The 21356-nt window shown below is 45.1% G+C and overlaps 1 protein-coding gene across 7 annotated transcripts in view; it reads right to left on the reverse strand.

Annotated features, from left to right (window-relative positions):
* LARGE1 (LARGE xylosyl- and glucuronyltransferase 1) overlaps positions 1-21356 on the reverse strand; it is a 493033-nt gene that overhangs the window by 221528 nt on the left and 250149 nt on the right. For all 7 annotated transcript variants that reach the window (XM_079141602.1, XM_079141604.1, XM_079141608.1 and 4 more), the window contains one exon: positions 16448-16571. In XM_079141602.1, coding sequence (XP_078997728.1) covers positions 16448-16571 — 124 coding nt within the window. The remainder of the gene's footprint in view (positions 1-16447; positions 16572-21356) is intronic.

A 21356-nucleotide genomic window follows, 5' to 3' on the forward strand; every position in this document is an offset into this window, starting at 1 on the left:
CTTACTTAAAGGAATAACAGTGACAAATTTATAATTCTTACACAGAAGGTAATTAAATGAAACTTACCCATAAAGGAATATAAAGTTTGGAAAAGCAAGGTTGTCCAGTGATGGATTCTGGAAGATCTTCTGGATGGGGTCAGTGAGCTAGCCTGTGGCTGTCCGTCTCCCAGCAAGACAGAGTACACCTTTCCAGTAGACCTAGGTACCTTGTCCACCCAGCAGGTAAGTCTCACCCTAAACAACTTCAAAGTGAACCAAGGTCTCCAAGTTTCAGGTGCTGGACAGCCAAGGTTGTTTAACATTTCCCTAAATACTTCACCTATATTTAGACTCCCCAACATCTGAACCCCAAATGTTAATTCTCAAGATCAAGAGCAGTCTCCTGTTTGTCCTACACACACAAAAAAAAATGGGAGAGTGGATTCCTTCTGCTGGTACACAGCTCCAGGATGTACCTGGCCAGAACCAGCCTGGGTATACCTATCCCCAGATGTCTAGAGTGAAGTGTGGGCCTCTGCTGATCCTGTGTGCACACCTAGCAGGAGGGATAGAGCTCCCTCTGGGGAAGCTACAGCCCTCGCTCAACCTCCAAGGGTTGGAAGCTACCAACCCTTACTCCTCCTGCAAAGCCTGTCCCTTCCTTTAATCTCCCCAGTTGTCCACAACCATGTACTCACCAGCTGGGTCCAGAATTCTAGAAGTCAGCCTTGATCCCTCTCTCCCACATCCAGATCTACCTCTCTGCCACACCCAACATGCTCCACACCTTGTCAGCTCAGCTGTCAAGCTGTCTGTCCCACAACATGCCACCTGCACGGAAGTCTATGGAGGGAGTTTTTCACCAAAACTCTTATGAACCTTCTCTTTGGGAACTGTCACAGAGCAAAGTCTTGGGAAGATGGACTGATGTCATTTTATCTTGGTTTTCCATCTATCCACTGAGACATCTGCCCTTTGCAATTCATGATATCACTAGGCCACCAAACCTGAGTACCTTATGGTCAGGATTTTAAATTATGTGTGTATCTCAACGACAAGCCACAGGGTGTACAACTGGCAATCTGTTGCAAACTGCCCAACAAAAAAAAAAAAAAAAAAAACAAAAAAAACCCCAGAACTCAGGAAGCAGCGGAACCATATGCCTGTCTCATCCAGTCTCCCCCTCTTCAGACCTCACATCCACTAAACAGGTCAGGGGTGTTGATTCCAGGATGGTTTCTGTATACTATAAAGAGGTCAGTTTTCCAAATATGAGGCCAGTTAGTGTCACGCCACACTCGTCAGTCACTACTAAGTCTGCTCCCCTGGTCTGGTTAACTCCTCGGGTGGCTCCCTGGGTTACTCATTTATCTTTTCCTGATAAGCATAATTTGTGGAAGAGATATACCGCTTTGCGCTGGAGTTGCCCTAGTGCTTTCTAAGATGCTTTGCATAGAGTCCGCCCTCCAATTGTGACTTGTTTGTTTTCAACTAAAATGTAGATATACTTGCTGGTCATGGTGGTGCGCACCTGTAATCCCAGCTACTTTGGAGGCTGAGGTAGGAGGATCACAAGTCTGAGGCCAGCCTGGGCAACTTAACAAGACTCTTTCTCAAAATAAAAAAATAAAAAAAAAAAAAATTAAAAGGGGCTGGGATAGAGCTGAGTGGTGAAGCACCCCTAAGTTCACCCCCCAGCACCACACCAATGCACACACAAATGTAGATACTATGCACTCATAATCATGGAAGATAAAATCAATCCATGATTCCCCCGCTCCCCCCCGCCCCCCCCGTGGACATTCTGAGCAGTCTTTGGTGATAGTTTTTGTGATCTGCTTTATTAGTTTTCTCAACCATCAAAAAGTGTATGTACCCTTCATAAGTGAAAAATACAAGTGCCAAAGAGATCAAAAAAGGCATTTCTTTTCTGATAGAAAAACTGCAATCACAAGGATAGTAACTTTGATAGTGAAGCCTAGCAGATAATGAGCAAGAGAAGGAGCCCTGCTTGGCTCACCCCACAGAGCCAGCTCCTCCTCAAACCTACTGTGTGCCCGGCGATGACACACTTCACTAACAAGGGCACTGCCAGCCACGCCAGCCCCCAAACCCAGCTCCAGGCCCCGCTTTTTCTTTAAGTAACCCCAACTACCAGCTGGTAACTGATTGGTATCACGCTGTTCCCTATTTCATTAGTTTCACTAAATTCTTAGAGAAGGCTTTAGCCTCCCTACATCTGTATCCTCCAGGCAGAGGGTACGTTCAGCGGAGTGTGCATTCCTTACCTACGCGTGGATCTGCACCACGGTACAGAACTGAGCTGCTTCCTCCCAATCAGCTGGGGACTCAGCTACCTATTAATGAGAGCAAGCATCAGGTTTCTCAAGCCAGCCTGTTTCCCTGTGTCACTGAGAAAATGGGAACTAGGGTAGTCCATCCACCTTGATCTTGGAGGGGCTGCCACCTTCCCCATGTACACACTAAGGGCCTCGGAGAATCCTGACAGTGTTACCCAAGTCAGACTTCATCCTGAGTAGCTAAAAGTCAGATTCAAAAGTCAGAGCCAGAGGAGTGAAACTTGCATTTATTGATTATCTCTGCTTCCTACCTACAAAGCAAATGTGAGCCTCTCCTGGTTGCCTCCCCAGATCAACACTTTCACTTCTCAACTGAAATCACTCACACACACACGGTTACTTTCTTAGTCGTCACAGACTAGGCATGAGTCTAAGACCATCCTGGCCCATATACCTGAGAGACACAGAGGAGATAATTCACTTATAGAGAGAGAAAGATTGAGAGGGATTGAGAGAGATTGAGAGAGAGAGAGAGAGAGAGAGAGAGAGAGAGAGAGAGAGAGAGAGAGAGAGAGAGAGAGGGGTTGGGGGGGAGAGGAAGGGAGTGGGGAGAAGAAGGAGAAAGAGGAGGAGGGGGAGGAGGAGGAGGGGGAGGGGGAGGAGGGGGAGGAGGAGGAGGGGGAGGGGGAGGAGGAAAGAAGTCTTTCCTCCTTGCTGTCCTGTAAGTTGCTCATAGCTGAATTGCTATGATCAACTGTGACCATGAGGAGACCGAATGAATTCTCAGGACAGCATCCATCTTCCTTGGTATTGCCAATCTCAGGGCTTCCTGCTAAATGAGAAAATGAGTAAAGTATTCAAGCCACTTTTACTTGGGTTATGATTTTTCCAGAAAGGGACCACGGTATCTGTACAAAAGGGTGTGAAAGGAGTCCTCAGTGCCCTCTCCCGCGATGATCCTTAATGTGTCCCATTAAGAGACCTCGACTATGATGTAACTAAAGGAGTGGCTGTCTGGTGCACAGTCCAAGAAGTTCAAGGGCACACTTCCAACCAGAGCTTCACCTGAGAAGCCCTCCTACAGAAATGGCAGCAGCCTTGACAGCTACAGGCTGGACCCCAGAACTGTCTGAACACATAGGGCTGCCCCAGGTCCCCTCCAATCACCTGTCTGTTCTTATTCCTTCCCTCCCTCTGTTCTTTTCAGAGTCTAAGGAAAAATACATTTTTTGAAAACTATACTACAACCGCCCTAAAAAACTCATGAACTATAATCAAAGAAAAACAAAACACTGAAATTCCTCCACATACTGAATACTGCCAGACACTTAAATGATTGTTAAACTATACAGACAACTTCAAGTTTTGAGGTGAGATAGTTTTGGGACTTTTTAAAAACTTAATATTATGTCCCAAGTGTTTTCATTTTCTTGTTTAATTTATTCAAGAAAAATTCTACTTTATTACTAAATCTATGCAAGTGTTATTAAAAGTAATTCTGCAAACCTTCCAATATTCCATTGCGAGGATATACCATAATGTACTTACCCACTCTGCACTGTGTCTAATGTTTACTGCAAATGAACAGCTCTTTGACTCCATCTTTATTCCCCTGAGACAAAAATTTTCTATATCACGTGAAGTGTATACTTTATAAGAATTTTGGCAGATATTGCCAGACAACTAAAAAGAAAGGCTGTTTTGATGTTCATTTACAACAGACACTTTCATGAATGTTAACCCTGGTACATACTTAGTTGCTAATATCAAGTAATAAAAATTTTTAATCTTTGCCATTTATATACAAAAAATTTTACTTCTTTATGAGTATTTATTAGGCTGTTGTGTTAGTATACATATGCTTTTACTAATTGTATTTATTTTGTGAATTCCTTTATTCTTTTATTCTACCCATTTTTCCGTTGGCCAATTTTTCCTATTTATTTGTAAGAAAACTTTGTGTATTATATGCTACATCTGTTTCAAATCTAGTTTCCCATTAGAATTTTTTTCATTTATCTTGGGCATATAGACCAAAATTCCTTGCCCTTTGACCAACATTTTAATATTTTTCTTCCAGTTTTTTTTTAAAGATTATAATATTTGTAAGTCTTCAATTAATAAAAAATGTATTTATTTCCCTTTTTGAAGTGCTTGGGATTGAACCCAGGGCCTTGTACATGCTAGGCAAGTGCTCTACCACTAAGCACCTTCCTAGCCAAAAACATATTTTTGTATTTGGTAATATCTTATCCCATCTTTTTCCAAATTCTCAATCTTTACAAAATGCCTTTTGCTGAGTAATTCATTTACTCAGGTTGGAATTTCTTCTCTGAGCAAGGGCTGATAGATAGGCAGAACGTAAATTTTTACTTTTTCCTTTTCATATTCACCACAGATAAAAATAACAGGAACTTTTTCCTGCTGAGTCAAGACAAAGCCTCTGAATCCTTCCCGAAGCTTCTTTATTTGAATATTTACTTAGAATTCCTTCTGAGCAAGTGCAGGCTAACAACAGGGATGCGGAGGTAAGACAGGCAGCAGAGCTCCTCCAGATGAACTTCACCTTGTAGTAAGCAAGTCAAGTACACAACCAGAGGTAGTTGACAAATCAGAACAGAACAGCATCTACAGAGTCGAGTCCAGGTGGCATGACGACCCACAGCAGGGGACCCAATTGCTTATGAAATGGTGGGTCAGAAGGGTTTTCTTGAGATTTACACCAAGCTCTAAAAAGGAGACCATGAGGGAGGGAGGAAAGGAAGGCCTCTATTTTAGGTAACTAACTAGATAAGCCAAAAAAATCCTCTCAGTAAAAAGTTTCATAAAAGTTAAAAAATATATAAATGTATATGTGTGGATGTGCGCATGCACTTTGCACTGTGTACGCATAGAAAACTTGAGTCAGCCTAAAAGCAAAACTGCAAACTTACAAGGAGGTCCCAGAAGGAAAATCTGATTGTTTCCTGATACCAAGGCAGGCCTCTCTTGAACTTCTACTTTTACAGGGTTGCAGCTGAGAGGGTGAGGCCCAGGGCCTGGCTTAGTAATAAGGTGGCAGAGAGAGGCTACTGCATAAAGTTGGGCCCCCAAATCTTGCACGCCCAGTAGACAAGTGATCTAGAAGAAAAGCCTAGCGTGCATCAGGCAAGAGCCAGTGAACACCCCAGTCCTTCCCTTCAGGGGACCCTTCCTGAGAATCACGTACTCACCACAGTGTCTCCAGCTGTCCCAAGTGGAGAATTTAATTCCAAGCAATTAGGACTGATAGTGCCTTGGGCAATCGGCAACAATGAATGCAGATATTCTTCCCCATAAACACAACATTGCAACTCAGTCATATAAGTCATGACTTATGGAATTTTACATAGCATTGTAGGAAGGGGGTAAAGCCCAGGCTGAAGGGCTCATGTGCTATTTCCACCCCTTCGAGCTAAGAAAGAAGTCTTGGCCAAGCCATCTTTCTAGTTAGGTTCCTCATCTGCAAAACAGAATTCTAATGGCACCACATTCAAAGATATCCCACCTCAATTGTTAAGTACTGTATGAGATACGCATAAGAGCAAAGTAAGTGGTTATTGTTTTTTATTTTATAACAATTCTTCTATGCATATTCTTAAGGGTCACCTGATTTACTGTTTTGCATATTAATATTCTTTATTACTGTATTTATCCAATTTGCCATTTTCTTATACATGGAACTAGCTTTTGGAATCGATATTTTTAGTTTCCTGGTTTTTATTTTCTTACTTCCTGGTCTCTGCTATTACCTCTATTTCCCTTCTGCTCTCCTTAGGACCACATGGTTATTCCTCTATCAATTACTGAATGGAATGTCGATTCATTTATCCTCATCTTCGTTTCTGAATAATAAAAGGATCGAAGGCTATTAAAATATCCCCAGTGACAGCTTTGGGCACATTCCATAAACTCATGTGAAATACTGCCCCCTTGCTGGTTGCAAAAAAATAAGTTGCAATTTTAGTCTTAATTTCCTTTTGGATTAAAAAAACATTTCAGGAAATGCTTCAGCCTCCTCCGATTTCCAAGTATTTTGGAACCTAGCCTTTGAAGGTTTCTTTCCGATGGGCAGGTTCACCGCTCTGGGGTTAAGGGGGGGTATTTTTCTGGGGTAGAATTTAATGACACTTCGTGGTCCCCTAATGGGTCAGCATTTTTGCGATTTTTTTGGTGAGTATTTGAAAATCAATTTTTATTCCATTTGATGGATGTGAAGTTAGATACCTATTGATACTGACGACACTGTTAAACTTGGTTTTGTTCACACAGTACAATATATCCTTCTCAGGGCTGAGACTCTCCTAACAAAGTCTGTATTTCTATCACTTTGCTTTTGCATATTTGGAAGCTCTCCTCTTGACAGAAAGGTCTATGGTGAGGGTCGAGGCTTATTTATTTCCTTCACGTGGATATCTAATGTTCCAGCATCATTGTTTCTTTCTCATTTTCTTGCTTTCCTATTTTATGTAGACTTCATTTCATTTGCAACAATCATCTCCAATAATTTGTTCTAGTTCTATTCATAACTTCCCGGTGGTGGCATTAGAGCTTTGCAAAAACACCTTATCTTTTTTCCCGAGGATAATCAAGGTGAAGGGTTAAAAGATTCCCCCTGAGTTAGTCCACAAAATTCAAGAAATTTAGCAGTTTTTAAACCTGATCTGGACTTCCGAGGGTTTGGAAAAGACTGTGATCAGCTGGTTATGGGTATACATTTTCAAAAAAAAAATATTTATCATTTGCATTCAACTTTACAACTGACCTAAAACAATGATTTATAGATCATTCTACAGGTAACTTCTATCAGTACACACTGCCTGCCCCTGGAGAACAAGACCTTTTCATTCTTGAATATTCATTCAATTACTTTCTCTGCATTGCTAGCAAATGATCTAGGATGGTTTCTTCGAATATATACTCCGGGAATTCAGTGACTCAGGAGGCTGAGGAAGGTGGATTGCAATTTTGAGGCCAGCCTGTGTAGGGAGACCCTGTACAAAATTTAAAAAATAAAGGGCTGGGGATGCAGCCCAGTGGCAGTGTGCCCCCAGGCTTAAGAACCAGTACAGCAAAACAAACAAAAAACCACTGTTGTGTATTTTCAGAGCTTCTACATAGCATCTGAGTTTTTCTGTTGCCTTTATACACAAGCGCACTTGGTTAGTATTCTTGGATCTCTGCCTATTTTGCACAAAACTCTGCAAACATTTTTTCTGGACACATTATCACAGTGTAAATAAAGGGGGACCTTTATTTTTCTAAGCTAATGTTTCTCTTCACCCTTTATGCTTGTCACACAGGGTTGTTTAGAAGTCAAATTCTATACCTTGTCCATCAACCCAACCTGGCTTGTAAGCACCAGGAATGTGGCATGTCCAAACTGAGAAGTGTGAAATGTACACTAGATTTACACAAGTGTAAATGCACACTTGGTGCTGGGACTGTGTGTGTTAGGCAAGCGCTGTACTACTGAGCTATACTTCCCACGCCAAAACCATTATTTTTAAAGGAAGGATTTTGTTTTAATCTTTGCAATTCAAATGTTTTTTTCAGGGTATAAATGATATGGGCAACTTATCATTGATTTTACCTGCACTGCAGAGACCTCTTTTGGCCCATATGCACACCAATCTTTTCAGCTCTCAGCAAGTTTTCATGAATGCCATGATTCTAAGGGTAAACCACCCAGTACCCTGGCCCTGGCAGCACCAGGAGTCCCTGATTTTCACTGACTTTTTCCATACTTCTCAGTTACTGCATCCTAGGCTAACATGCCCCAAACAAACAAATACAAAGAGGAGCTCATCTAAGATACGAAAGCTTTAACATTTCGCTCCCCCAAATTAGACCTTTATCATTTCAAACCATGTGGATCAAGACTGTTCCGATTGCAAAAAAATTCTTCACTCTCTCCCTTGCTTCCCATTTTTGTTTGATCCAGCTTACATTCCAAATCCCATCAAAATAACCGCACTTTTGAAGAAGTCATTTTTAACCCAAGTTTGTGATTGGCAAGATTTTTGGTACATGAGAGAACAGTACTGCACAGACGGGCAGAAGAACTAGATGCTAGCATCCGTTCCACCTCTGATCAGCAGCATGCTGATCATTTGTTTGAAAAATTCCTTACTAATAAAATAAACATGTGCCCCATGACATCAAGTTTGCACAAGCACCACCTTCTTCCAGGTCAATGAGCTGTGGAAGGAAGAACACAGCAAATCAGCAAAACAAGAAGAAAACAATGCACAGGATGGGAACAGGGTTAGTCCAGGGCACTTCGATGTTTTAAGTAAGTTTGAAAAGCCTCAGAGCTCAGACCAATTACAGGTCCAGCTGGGACAAGTCATGTAAGTAGATCTTGAAAAAAAATGCAGTCATTTGGAAAACCTCAAAAAATGATAAAGATATGAGATCAAGATAAAATGGAGGATATCCATGCCAAACAGTCACCTGCAGACCATTACTAAACATGCAGGGAAGACGACACCCAAGGTCACCAAGGCCCTGAGCACTGTCAGTTGAGACATGTCTAGTGATACGAGGTGGCGATTAATGAGGAAAGAGGACTCAGTGGATACGCCAGGCCTTCAAGCCACCAACCGACCCAACTCTGCTCAGCACCAGGGCACAGAATCCACGCATTTGTTGGGGGCCACCATTGGCCAGGTTTTGTCCTAGGAGCTGGGCACAGGGATAAAAGTTACAGCTTTGGCCTTCCAGGTTCTCACGTTTAGTACAGAAGGAGACGGGTCACACTGGCAGACAAAGGGCATGTACGTTCACACTCGGTCTTTACTAACGCTTGAGACCAATGGGGAAAAAAAGATGAAGATTTCAGGACAGCCCAAGGTGAATATCTAAATATGGAAGAAGGTCTTGTGGGAGGTAATGACCGCTTATCTCTGGAAGTGTTCAAAAACAGAAGGAAAGGCTTTGTATAAAAGTTATAAAACAACTTAGAAGGTGATGTCAGATGATCGCCAAATTCCTTCCCAATGAAGATTCTATGGTTCTCAACAGGAGACAAGGACCAGTCATTAGAAGTCTCCTTTATACAAAGAAAAAATTGCCTGCATCTAAAGTGAATTTAAAAATAGACATAAGCAAGTTTTTTTCTTTAATGCTGATGAACATTTCAGACGGTTACCTACATTTTTTCAAGGTCCCTTATTTAATAGCCAAAGATCAGACTTCTAAATATAGAAAGGTTATGTTTTCAAATGAGTTACACTTACCCATACATGTCCATTCTGTAACCTTGCCCTCACTATCTGAGAGGTCAGCCTCTGCAAAGGGCCAGAGGTGCACTGTGGGCTTCAGAGAACCTGCCTCCTACTCGCAAATCACACGGATATTCCGGGAACCAAAAACGATAAAGAAAATGGGTGTGTGGTGAATTTTTGCACACCTCAACTTCTGAGGGCCTTCTTGGTAACATGAGACCAAGAAGGATAGAAGGAACAAGGCATAAATCCATCGACTATTATAAAAGCAAAGGCTCAGCGTATGGAGACACACCAGTCACTGTGGGGGAACAGGAGGCGGTGCCACGCAGGCTTGGGCAACAGAAGGCTTAAGAGATGAATTACTCTATGGTACCAGCCTAGGTGTCCGTCAACAGACAGATGGAGGACGAAAAAGCAGCATATACACACAGCGGAGTTTTGTTCAGCCATAAAGAACAAAATTAAATCATCTGTAGGAAAATGGATGGATCCAGAGAACACTATGTTAAATGAAATAAGCCAGGTTCAGAAAGACAAACGTCATATGGCCTCTCTCATATGTGTGAGTTGAAGGGAAAAAAAAAAAGAGAGATGTCAGGAAAATGGAAGGAGACCACCAAACAGAGGAAGGGGAGAAGTGCGAGGGCGGATAGGAGGCTAAGGGAAGGGATTGGGAAGTCAGACGATCAGGTTTGTTACAGGCATGCAGGAGACACCACCGTGCTATCCACTAGTCTGAGATTTGGTAACTCTTAAAAAAAAATGAGGAACCAGAAACAGGGGTGTATGCCTGTAATCCCTGTGGCTCAGGAGGCTAAGATGGGAGGATCCTGAGTTCAAAGCCAGCCTCAGCAACTTAGCAAGGCCTTAAGTAACTCAGCGAGACCCTGTCTCAAAAACAGAAAAAGATGGGGGCTGGGATGTGTCTGAGTGAGTAAGTGCCCCTGGGTTCAATCTCTGGTTAAAGAAAAAAAGGGTTCATTCTAGCCATCTTCAAATACAGGTGCTCCCCAACTTACAATGGGTTTATGTCCCAATAAACCTGTTTTGGGTTGAAATTATCATGAGTCAAAAATGCATTTAATGCACCTAACCTCCTAAAAATCCTAGTTGAGCACCAGGGAACACCAGAGTTACCAATTGTTTACTCTTTGATTGCATGACTGACGAGCTAAGGCTCACTGCTGCTGCAGCCCAGCAGCAGGAGGGCGGATGCACCCACCTAGTACCTACAGCCAGGGAGAGATTCAAATTCAAAATCCAAAGAATAGGTTCTACTGAATGCATAAGGCATTGGGACCACTGTAATACTGAGACATGATACACGGGAATCGTCATGAGCTGGGGACCCTCTACACGAAAGGCAGACAGGAGGGAAGGGAAGGGAAACAGAATTTGCTGAGTGCAAGACAAGGTCTTAACTGCATTTAATCATCACCAACTCGGCAGTCAGAGCTGCTGAGTCCACAGGCTACTAAGCCCTGGTCGTCGCTCCACGTGTCCTCGGATCCGAAGGCCGCCCACCCCACTGCAACCCCGTTCCTGACAGGGCACCCTTGAGCAGCAGGTCGGGCCCTCCCTGAGATGTGCCCAGGTCTGCCTAGAAATGCCCCCGCCCCGTGGCAGGGTCTGGTCACGGCCACGGACCAGTGTGGAACCTCTGAATTATATTTCAGACCTGGCATCAGAAAACCCAGATCCAACTCTGGGAAAAGGTCAGTGTCAGGAAGAATCATTTCAGAGATGTGAGGCAACTCACCTTCCCCTGCGGACCCATTTGTTCAATAGAAACTGTGAGTATTAGGCTCCCTTCCCACTGTGGTTTTGTGTTCTCCCCATGCCCTTCCAGCTGAAAACACCCAGCTGCAGCAAGTATGTCTTCCCAGGACCTAGATAGGCCAGGCGGTGGCTGACCACCCCTCCAGGGAGAACAATGGAAGCGCACCTCCCAGGAGGCTGCAGGGGGCTGAAGAGCCTCCACACTCCACAAAGGCAATTAAGGAGGAGTAGGAAGCCAATTTTCAGAGTCAACCATCAATATTTTTGTAGCCACAGTCCTGACTCCTACTTCATGATCTTTCTGATGTTGGTAACGAGCAGGCATCAGGTCTAAGAGAAAAGGAGATAGATTAGGACTCCCCGCTAGACAGGTGAATCATGAAACAGCCACTAGCCCAGCTGCTTCCCTTCATGAGCTCGGGATCATCTGCACCCCAGTGGGGGCATGAGGGTGTCTTTCTGGGCCTAATGGGGCAAGATGAAAGGCCAGGAGACCTGCGGGGCCTCGCCTGCAAACTGGCAAGAAATGTTTTGCTGATTTAAAGCCAACTGTTCTAGAATGATGGCCACTCAGTTTAGAACCTGATCCTAGGATGGCAGGGACGGGGCCATCCCCAACCGCAGCAGCATCCTTGGAATGGGCCACTTTGATCCCCAGCAGGAAGCTCCATTCTCAGTAGGCTTTTAAATCCGGGGTTTATGCTTAATTCATTTGTTCTTCAGGAACAGCCAGAAAGGGAGCACTACACCAAGCGCTTAGAGGACCCTTGTCTCGTGAGAATTAAAGTCGGTATTTCAGCTCATGCAAGCCACAGGGAGGGGACTGTGGAGTCAGTTCTGGATTTTAATCCTGGTTTTGGCATACCAGCTACACGCTTTGGAGTTACTTAACCTCCCTAAGCCTTGGTTGCCGGATCTGTAGGATGGGGACAATGGCACCTACTCCACGGAGCTATTTGAAGAGTTCCAGGAGAGAAGCATGAAAAACACAAAAATGAACAGTCCAATGGTACCAGGTGTTAGACCCAGTCCACGTGGCCTATGGTCAGTGATGAGAGGAGTCCTGACTCCCTGTTCACTTAGCTCTGTCCTGTCCTTCAGGTCTGCACCACCTTCCTGTCTACTGGATTACATAATCCCACCTCTCCTATCATTTCATCTTAAAAGGGAAAACTCAAATATCAGTCTTGGCATTTCCTAGCTGCCTGACGTTAGGCAAATACTCTTCGATTCTGTGTTCCAGTTTATGACTTATCTGTGAAATGCAGGTAACCAAACTTCTCTCTCCACTGCACAGGATTGCCAGGGGTGACAGCATGCCACCATCTACAAAGCTCTACACCAAAGCAGCCCTGCTCATCTTTCTCCCCCGTGGACTGTCAGAGCTGCGTGCTTTGAGCAGAGATCAGAGCACAGAAACACTGTCAGTTCTGGCAACCTGTTGATATGGGAACTTGGAGGCTGAAAATAAATGGGCCATGTAAATATCAGGAAGACCAATAAGCATTTTGCAGGCTACAGAGACAGGCAGGCTGAGCGATGGCTATTTGCAAATACACACTAATTGGTCATTATGGAGCCGCGTACCAGTCCACTGCGAATTTCTCACGGTTCATTTTTAATCATGCACCAATCCTTCATAAAGTTCCTATTCCCGATGACTCAATCTCCAGCACTAACAGATATAATAAGAGGCCCACAGGAGCATTTCTGAGAAACGCCATCTTCAACAGCTGCACAAAGTGATTTCTTGGAGCCGTATCGAGGGAGGCCATCGTCCGTGCCCGCAAGGTGCCATCTAACACGCTTATCTAACACAGCTGCAGAACACGGCCTCAGCCTGTCTCTCTCCTGTGCTTCTGCATTCTCTGATGTCATCTAGAGGATGCTTCTCTGTATGTTCTTCCTTGTAACTGTCACGGAAACGCACTCACTCAGCTGTCGCAGGGCTGCTCTCAGGACTTGGGCTGGTACAGATAGATGGAGCTGCCTTATTTGTGCCACTGTGTGGTCACAGGTAGGCAAACACCTAGCTGCCCACCGAAGCCACAGTGGGCCTTAAGAATGAAGCATTAGGCATACTGGGGTGGTAAAACCCAGACAGAAGCCTGGTCATTCTGCAGCCTGTGGTCTAGAGGAGAGAGAGACATTTATCAGCTCATCACACAAGGGCATGAAAAAATCCACTCTGTAACGAGTTTCCAGGAGAAATGGATGTGCTCCTACAAGAACATAAAACAAAGAAACCTGAGAGATGAGGAAGGCAGAGCAGGTTTTCCTCCATGAACATCACTTCAGCCAAAGGACCTGGATGAATTAGCAGTGGGGCAGAGAAAGGAGGCTGGGGAATGTGGCACTACGAGGAGAAACAGCCTGCCGAATGTGGTTTCCACCTCGCGAGGGCCTGGACGCCGCTGCAGGTTTCACGGAGGGAAGGGTAGGCTCTGGTGGGCTAGTTTTTTTGGAACACTGACTCTTGCGAATGGGCAGCAATTTAGGAGGGAATCAGTGAGCAGAAGAGAAGGGTGGAGACAAGCCATGTGCTGGGGAAGTCACCCGAGCTGGGAGGAGGACCATGGCAGGGACAGCAGGACCAGGCTAGTGAGCATGAGGGCCGGAATCAGGGCGAGGGAGAGATGAGCTCCCAGGTTGGATGATTAGCTGTGTAGGTGACGGTGCCACGAGATGAGGGGGCGGGACAGGGGGAGTGGGCAGGTCATGGCTGTGGCTATATTCAGCTGGATTCCCTATAAATTACTACTACTGTGGTCATTAGCACCATGGAAAAACCAAGTTCTCTCAAAGCCTCTCATTCTCAGCATCCTACTGGATTCTGACCTCAGTCTCATGGGATTCAGGAATGCAACAGTGGGGTGACCAACTGGCAGAGAAATCCGCAGGCATTAGGACTCTTCTCTGGAGTTGTCAGTGGTAGAGGCTGGGCGAAAGAACAAGACTCTGGAGACCATCCTTTAGAACCCATTATATTGTTAAGATCATTGTTTTTTTAAGCTATGGAAGCTTTGATTCCCAGCTAGATAAGAATTTGCCATGTAAAGCAGTAGACAACTGGTCTACCTGGATAGATGTGGGCAGGGCAGTTGAAGCATCCAAGGCCCGTGGGAAGCCCTGGGCTCCCAGGAGCAGAGCTCAGTCCCTGGTGCCTTACACCTTCGGCCTCCCAACTACTAAAGGATTTCATAAAAGGCCACGTTAGCACAAGCATTTTAAGTAGCATGTAGTCATGGCTTCCAAGTGGATCAGAATTTTTCTTTTTTTAAAGCAGGCATCATCTTGTTATGTGGCCCAGGCTTCCTCAAACTCCTGGACCCAACGATCCTCCTGTCTCAGCCTTCCAACTAGCTCGGACTGCTAGAGGTGCACCCCACCATGACTCAGGAGCTGGCGTTTCTAAGAACTGCCTGGCTGTACACCCTGGTGGACCATCACACGGGCCATCCCTTCCTTAGTCACTGATGCTGTCCCTGCTCATTCAACAGACGGGACAACCGACCATCGGAACCACTCAGATGTTTCTTCAGTGGAAAACTGGGATTTGAACTTGGGCTCTTTTTCCATCCCTTGCGTCTTCTTGATAAGCAGAGAATGCGGGTTCGCAAGGGACACGGCACACAGAGGTGAACAGGAGCGGGAGGCAGAGGCCTCCATCCGAGACAGCTGCGGCTCCTCCTCCCCCGCTGCTTCTCCCCATGGTGTTGGTGCTAAGACCCTGGGAGACAGAGTGGCTTGCTTTCACCTTAATTAGTGCAGCAATTTGCTAAATTTTGTTTTTCCCCTTTTAAGAGTGTTAATCAATTTTAGCTCAGAATAGATTGGAATGGCACACAAATTACCGCGACAATCCCCAAATGCTAAATTCTGAACATCTCGATCAACCTCGGAGCCTGAAATATGTAAAAAATCAGAAACTCTGGCTGGCATCTCTGTGATCTATTTAAAATGTTATGGCTCTGAAATGAAAAGATAATGGCTTTATGAGGTTTGGAACAAGCAATTTACCAGAATCAGCCTCTTGCCTAGGTGTTGAGTCCTTCCCAAGGTGATTGGAGACAAAGCATCAAACGTGTTTCTGCAAAGTTCCATGTTCCTCTAATAATAGCGATTTGCTAAATCCACAAGCTTTACAGGGCGCCTAGTTTGCACGAGAAATACAGAAAAGAATAAGGTATGCTTCCTCCTCCAGCAGCCCATTAAGAATGTTGCAGTAGATAAACGTGAATAGAAAAGTTCTTCCTCTTCCCTGGAAATATCAGGGAAGGTTCCCAGAGGAGGTGCTAATGCAACTGGGTCCTAACAGTGGGTAGGAGTTGTGAGAAGATAGGTGGGAAGGGCACTCCAAACAGAAGGAACAGTATAAGCAAAGACTCAATCATGGAAGAGAAGGCCAAGAGAGCCAGAAGATTCCTCCATTAACCGGAGCTTGGTAATGGGGGAAAGTCTGCAGAAATTGCAAAAGACACTGCTGTAAAAAGAGGTGAGAGCCAGAATGACAAGACTTCTAACCACACTGTGACCTCAGTCTCAATGCAAGCAAGGTGGCGCTAAGGAAGGACTTTCAGCAAGGGGGTGATGTAGCCAAAAGGGTCTTATTGGGTTGAATCCCTCTGGCCTGACGCAGTCCTTAATATGTACTTAGCATCATCTTTAAAATTCCTGCACATATACTCTCTCCTTTGAGCCTCTTAATTACACTGTGAGTTGGAATTTTAACCACCTTCCTATCAATGAGAAAACAGGGCCAGAGGCACGTGACTTACCTTGTGTCTTAAGAGCAGTAAATGACAACACACAAATTCAAACCCAGGTCCTTCAGATTGAATTCAGCATTTGCCTCCTGGGGCACAAAATCCTCTCTCAGTCTACCATGGAACCCTTTCAGATACGTAATATACAATGGCCTCCCGCATCTAGGGAAAGCCTTGGTGGCCAGAACAGTGCAGACCACCGTGGATTCTGTGCTAACGGACTGGTTACTTTAATGCTTTCAATAATAAAACCGTCATATCCTGGACATTATCCACTAGATTCCTGCCAGTGCGAGTCCATTAAAAGGTACAGGAGAAAAGCTCCCAGTGGGGGCAGACCAGAGAGGCCGGCCCTCCCTCCCTGCCATACCTTGAGCTCATCTGCGTTGTAGAAGTCCACACGCACAGCGGGCACCATCCAGGTCTGGAAGAGCGTGGCCAGGATCTGCTCTGCGATGGAGTCGGCAATGAGATGGAAGTGCAGAGGGTTCCGTCTGTAAGGGACAGGGGAAGTCCAGGGAAAGTTAAAGCCTTGGAGTTCCAACTGCAAGCACACCCCTCCTAAGCTCCTACCGCTGCTCCGCCATGCCAGGCCTTCTGCACCTCTGCACCTCTGCTGGTGCTCTTCCCTCTGCAGAGGGACCACACCCTTCTTGGAGGCCCCACCCACCCTTCAAAGCTCCCCTGAGTCCTCTCCTCCTGGCAATCTCCTGGAGACTTCTCCCTACATCTTTCTCCTGCTAACTCTGCACTGTGCTTGGAAAGCTAACCCGCCATCTGCACATGGCCTGCAGGTACACAATCACCTGGCTCCTGAGGACGGGAACTATCTTGTCATCCCCATCCACAGTGCCCAGGAAAGAGTCTGGCAAATGATTTGTCCTCATCAACATCTTCAACAGGAGGGGAAAAAAAAAAAAAAAAAACACAACACAGTGACCCTCCCACGTTGCTATAAACACAGTGCTAAGAATGAAAACCAGTAGATGACGCCCTCCGTATGACAGCTCAGACTCTGGACTCGGATCCAGGAAGCCTGGCTTGAGACTCTGGCTCAGCACTTTCCGCGCAATCCTCAGCAAGTTGCTCCATCTCTCTAGACCTCAACTGTCTCCTCTTCAGGAGAGAAATGACAATGGTGAGTAAATGACATGACCGTGGGTGACTGTGAGGATCAAGTGACATGATATAAAGAAGTGCTCAGTAAAGTGCCTGGTACACAGTAAGATTCCAATAAATGCTGTCACCAGTCTCCGTTTGCTAGACTACTACTACTTTTGTACCATCTTTTCTAGTGCTGATGGGTGGATTTCCAATAAAGTATTTCGAATTAGTTCCCCTATCCACAGACAGAAAACAGGTGTGTGTGAAGAAATGTCCAGCAAAGAGCTATGAAGCATTAACCACAGCAAGGCACATTTGGGCTGCAGCTGAGGCATGAGCTAGGAGCTCTCTTTTCAGGAGCTTACCATCTGGCAGTGGTAACTACAAGATCCTGCCAACAGGTGCCGTTAGGCTGGGCTGCCACACAGAGCCACAGAGTGTGGGGAGACATGCCCACATCTGCAGAGGATAACTTGGACAATGATGTGAAGGCACTCCTACGGGTGGGTGGCCCACAACTTAGCTATATATCCCTCTGCAGGAAGCAGAAGCCAAGAGAGACCACTTCTCAGTCATGGAGAATGCAGAAAGTTTCCATGAACTACACGGCAATTAAACAGGCCCTCTGGGAGGGCGACAGCAGAGGATGCAGAAGGTAGTCTGCAGCAGACACCAGACCAAGGAGAAAGTGGGAAGGACGGAGCCCGCAGGTGACGGGAAAGAGTCTTACGTGGATGGATCGTACTGTACATACTGGACACCTACTAAATGCCAGGAGCAAGGAGGACAGAAGGCGAAAGAGGGACAACAACTTAAGAGCAGTGTGTGAATCCTGAAAACTACAAACTTCATCATCTAAGAGCAAAAAGAGCCAGACAAGGTCCAGAGGCTCAGCAGGCAGCAGGTCAAAGCTGTGATACAGAATTAACTGGAAATTAGGTACAGAGACATTTAGAAGAAAAGGTAGGAACATTTTATTTTGTGAACACTGGGTTGGTGACTGTTAGATCTGACACCTAAGGCATAAACAATGAAAGGAAAAATGGATAAAGTAGACTTCACTTCACTTAAAATAGCTTCTCCCTGCTTCTGGGTCCATGAACAAGACACGTCAAGAAGATGTTTCCTGTGCAAGCCAGGAAGAGGGCCCTCACCAGAACCCGATCACGGAGCACCCAGATCTCAAACACCCAACCTCCAGAGCAGAGGGGATCCATTAGAGTGTGAAGCCAAAGGGAAAGAGAAAAGAAACGCTTGTGTTCCATAGCACGTCATCGAGAGAGTGAGAAATAAAACCCAGAGTGGAACCAAGTATTCTGCAAGCCTGTATCTGGATAATTAAAAATGGAAGGGAGGGACTGAAAAACCATTTTTCAAAGAAGAAATACAAATGGCTAAGAAGCACATGAGAAGACGCTCAGTATCATTAACCCTGAGGGAAATGCAAATCCAAACCACAATGGGGTATCATTCCATAGCCACTAGGAGGCCTAAATTAAAAAGATGGACAGGGGCCAGGGTTGTGGCTCAGTGGTAGAGCACTCGCCTAGCACATGTGAGGTACTGGGTTCGATCCTCAGCACCACGTAAGAAATAAACAAATAAAATAAAGGTATTGTGTTCATTATAACGAAAAAATATTTTTAAAAAGATGGACAATAACAACTGTTGACCAGAATGTGGAGATGTGGAAACCTGTCACTGCTATTGGTGGAATTGTAAAATAATGTAGTTTATCTGGGGAAAGTGTTGGGCAATTTCTAAAAATTAAATATATAAGCACACAGTTACCATTGCTAAGTTATTTAGCAATTCATCTCCTTGTAATATACAAAAGACATGAAAATATTTGTCCACACAAAAACTATACACAAGCATTCTTAGTAAGATTATTCAAAATAGACAAGAAGAAGAAAATACCAAAGTGTCCATCAGTTGGTGAATGGATACATGGGGCAATAATGGCTATTCATTCAATGGAATAGTACTGGGCAACAAAAAAGAAAGAGAATTACATGGTACATCAAGGATGAATCTTGAAAACATTATGCCAACTGAAAGATCAAGTCAAAAAGACTTGATTATTATTTTTTTACATGATTACACTTAAATGGAATGTCCAGAGCAGGCAAATCCACAGAGACAGACTCAGTGCTTTGTGGAAAGGTTTGCAAAAGTTTAGTGAATTTTCTAAATGCTGCTTGATCTTATACTTTTAAAAGAGCAAGGTTTGGCTAGGCATAGGGATGCACACCTATAATCACAGCAACTCAGGAGGCTGAGGCAGGAAAATTGCAAGTTCAAAAAGCAACTTAGCAAGACCCTGTCTCAAAATTTAAAAAATAAAATTAAATAAAAAGGTCTGGGGATGTGGCTTAGTGGCTAAGTGCAACTGAGTTCAATCCCCAGTAACCAAAAAAAACAAAGCAAGTTTTTTGGTGTACAAATACATAGTTGGGAGGGAAAGCAGACCTGAACTGTTCAGATGTTGCTGGACTTCTATGCTCAGGGGCCTGTACAGTGTACAGTGCAATAAATGGTCTTCCCAGGTGGGAGGGCCTGCAGGGGTCCAGACCAGGCTCCTCCCTGGGAGGTAAGTCCCTGGGGACAAGAAAGATTATTCACAGTTAAAAGAACAGCGCATGAGTTCTGACTGAGAGCAACCAAGGAGATTACTCCATTCCCCATTCGTGTGCTTTCTGAGTCGTATTTCATATTTAGTTCCATAATTCAGGCGGGTAAGAAATAGTGGTCACGGCAGAGCCAGGCACGTTCCAACATCAGCTCCCTTTTGTTCAAAGAAAGATTAGCACCAGTTACGCAAATATTAAGGACGTATTTACACCCAAGTGAATTTTATCAACTGAAGTTAATAAAAACTCATTCAGAAGGAATAATTTTCTCAATAAATGATTCAAAGCTATTTAGTTTTCTAAATAGAATATCTAAAACAGCTGTTTACTTCAGTCACTGATTATAAATGCATTTGGGGGAGTGCTGCTTTAGGTCCTTGACCAGAGGTGTCCTTGGTCCCGCCTTGGTCCTGTCGGTCCTGCCTTGCTGCCTGGTTTACAGCATCCTAGAGGCGGCTGCAGACATCAATCCTGTTCCGTCAACAGTCCACGTGAGTACAAAGGGAAGGGAGCGAGCTGAGCCTTGTCTTCGGTGGGGCCTGAAGACTTCTCTCCTCATGAGCAGCGCTCCTGCCGCCTGGATTCCTCGACGGCTCCCTGTTCCGATCAGGATGCAACAGACATGGGGTGAGGAAGAAGCAAAGGCGATGTTTTTCTCCTGCTTTCCTTCCTTATGTTGTGGGGAAGGAGCCAGAGCCCCCACAAGGCGATCTGGGGTCTGCTGATATTAAAATACACAAGGTCGGAGGGGCTGAATCATCTTTAATTATTAAGCTTCTGATGTGCTGGCAACTGAAGGAGAAGAGAGCCTCTGACGGCAGGCACCTCCACTGCTCAGTGAGGCTGTGACACGTAAGAGATTTAATAGAATTCATCTCAGAAAATCACAGCAGCTGGGATGAGGGTTTTTCAGCTTGAGTCCTTGGTCTGAGGGAGGTCAAGTGGCCTCGATCATTTGGGAAGAGTCAAAGACCAGTCAGTAATGCTCTCCACGGGAGAAGAGCAGAGCGGTTTTCTAGAAAAAACCAAAAGGCTTCATTGCGCAGCAACAGCCTGGAGGTGGGGCTCAGCAGAGCCGGGGGCATCCTTGGATCTGCACCTACTAGCTGGCGTGAACACCTTAACACTTCTAGGCCTTGCTAGACCCGCCCCTCTGTGAGGCTAGTGGCATCCATCCTCTGGGGCCGAGATGAAGTTCAAATGCACTGTTCTTGGCAGCTCATCTGTGACGGTGAGTCCTTTTGGGACTCTCATTCGCAGCACGGACAACGAGCACAGATCTCCTAGTGTCCAAAGGTGCCCCTTACCCATGCTATCTTCTTCAGTCTGACCAGAAACCAGACAGCCAACCTTTAAAAGCATTATGCATTCTACAATCAGCGCCTCAAAAGCACATGTCCGACAAGAAGAAAAACAATTACCAAGATCACAGTAAGGAGTGCCATGTCTGTAGTACCACCCACACTGAAGATTAAAACTAAAGCCGTAAGTATTGGGACGGAAGTGATGCCTTTGCCCTGGTGAAGAGCTCTGACTCTGGAG

Source organism: Sciurus vulgaris (assembly GCF_902686455.1).
Source record: "Sciurus vulgaris genome assembly, chromosome: 5".
NCBI lineage: Eukaryota > Metazoa > Chordata > Mammalia > Rodentia > Sciuridae > Sciurus > Sciurus vulgaris.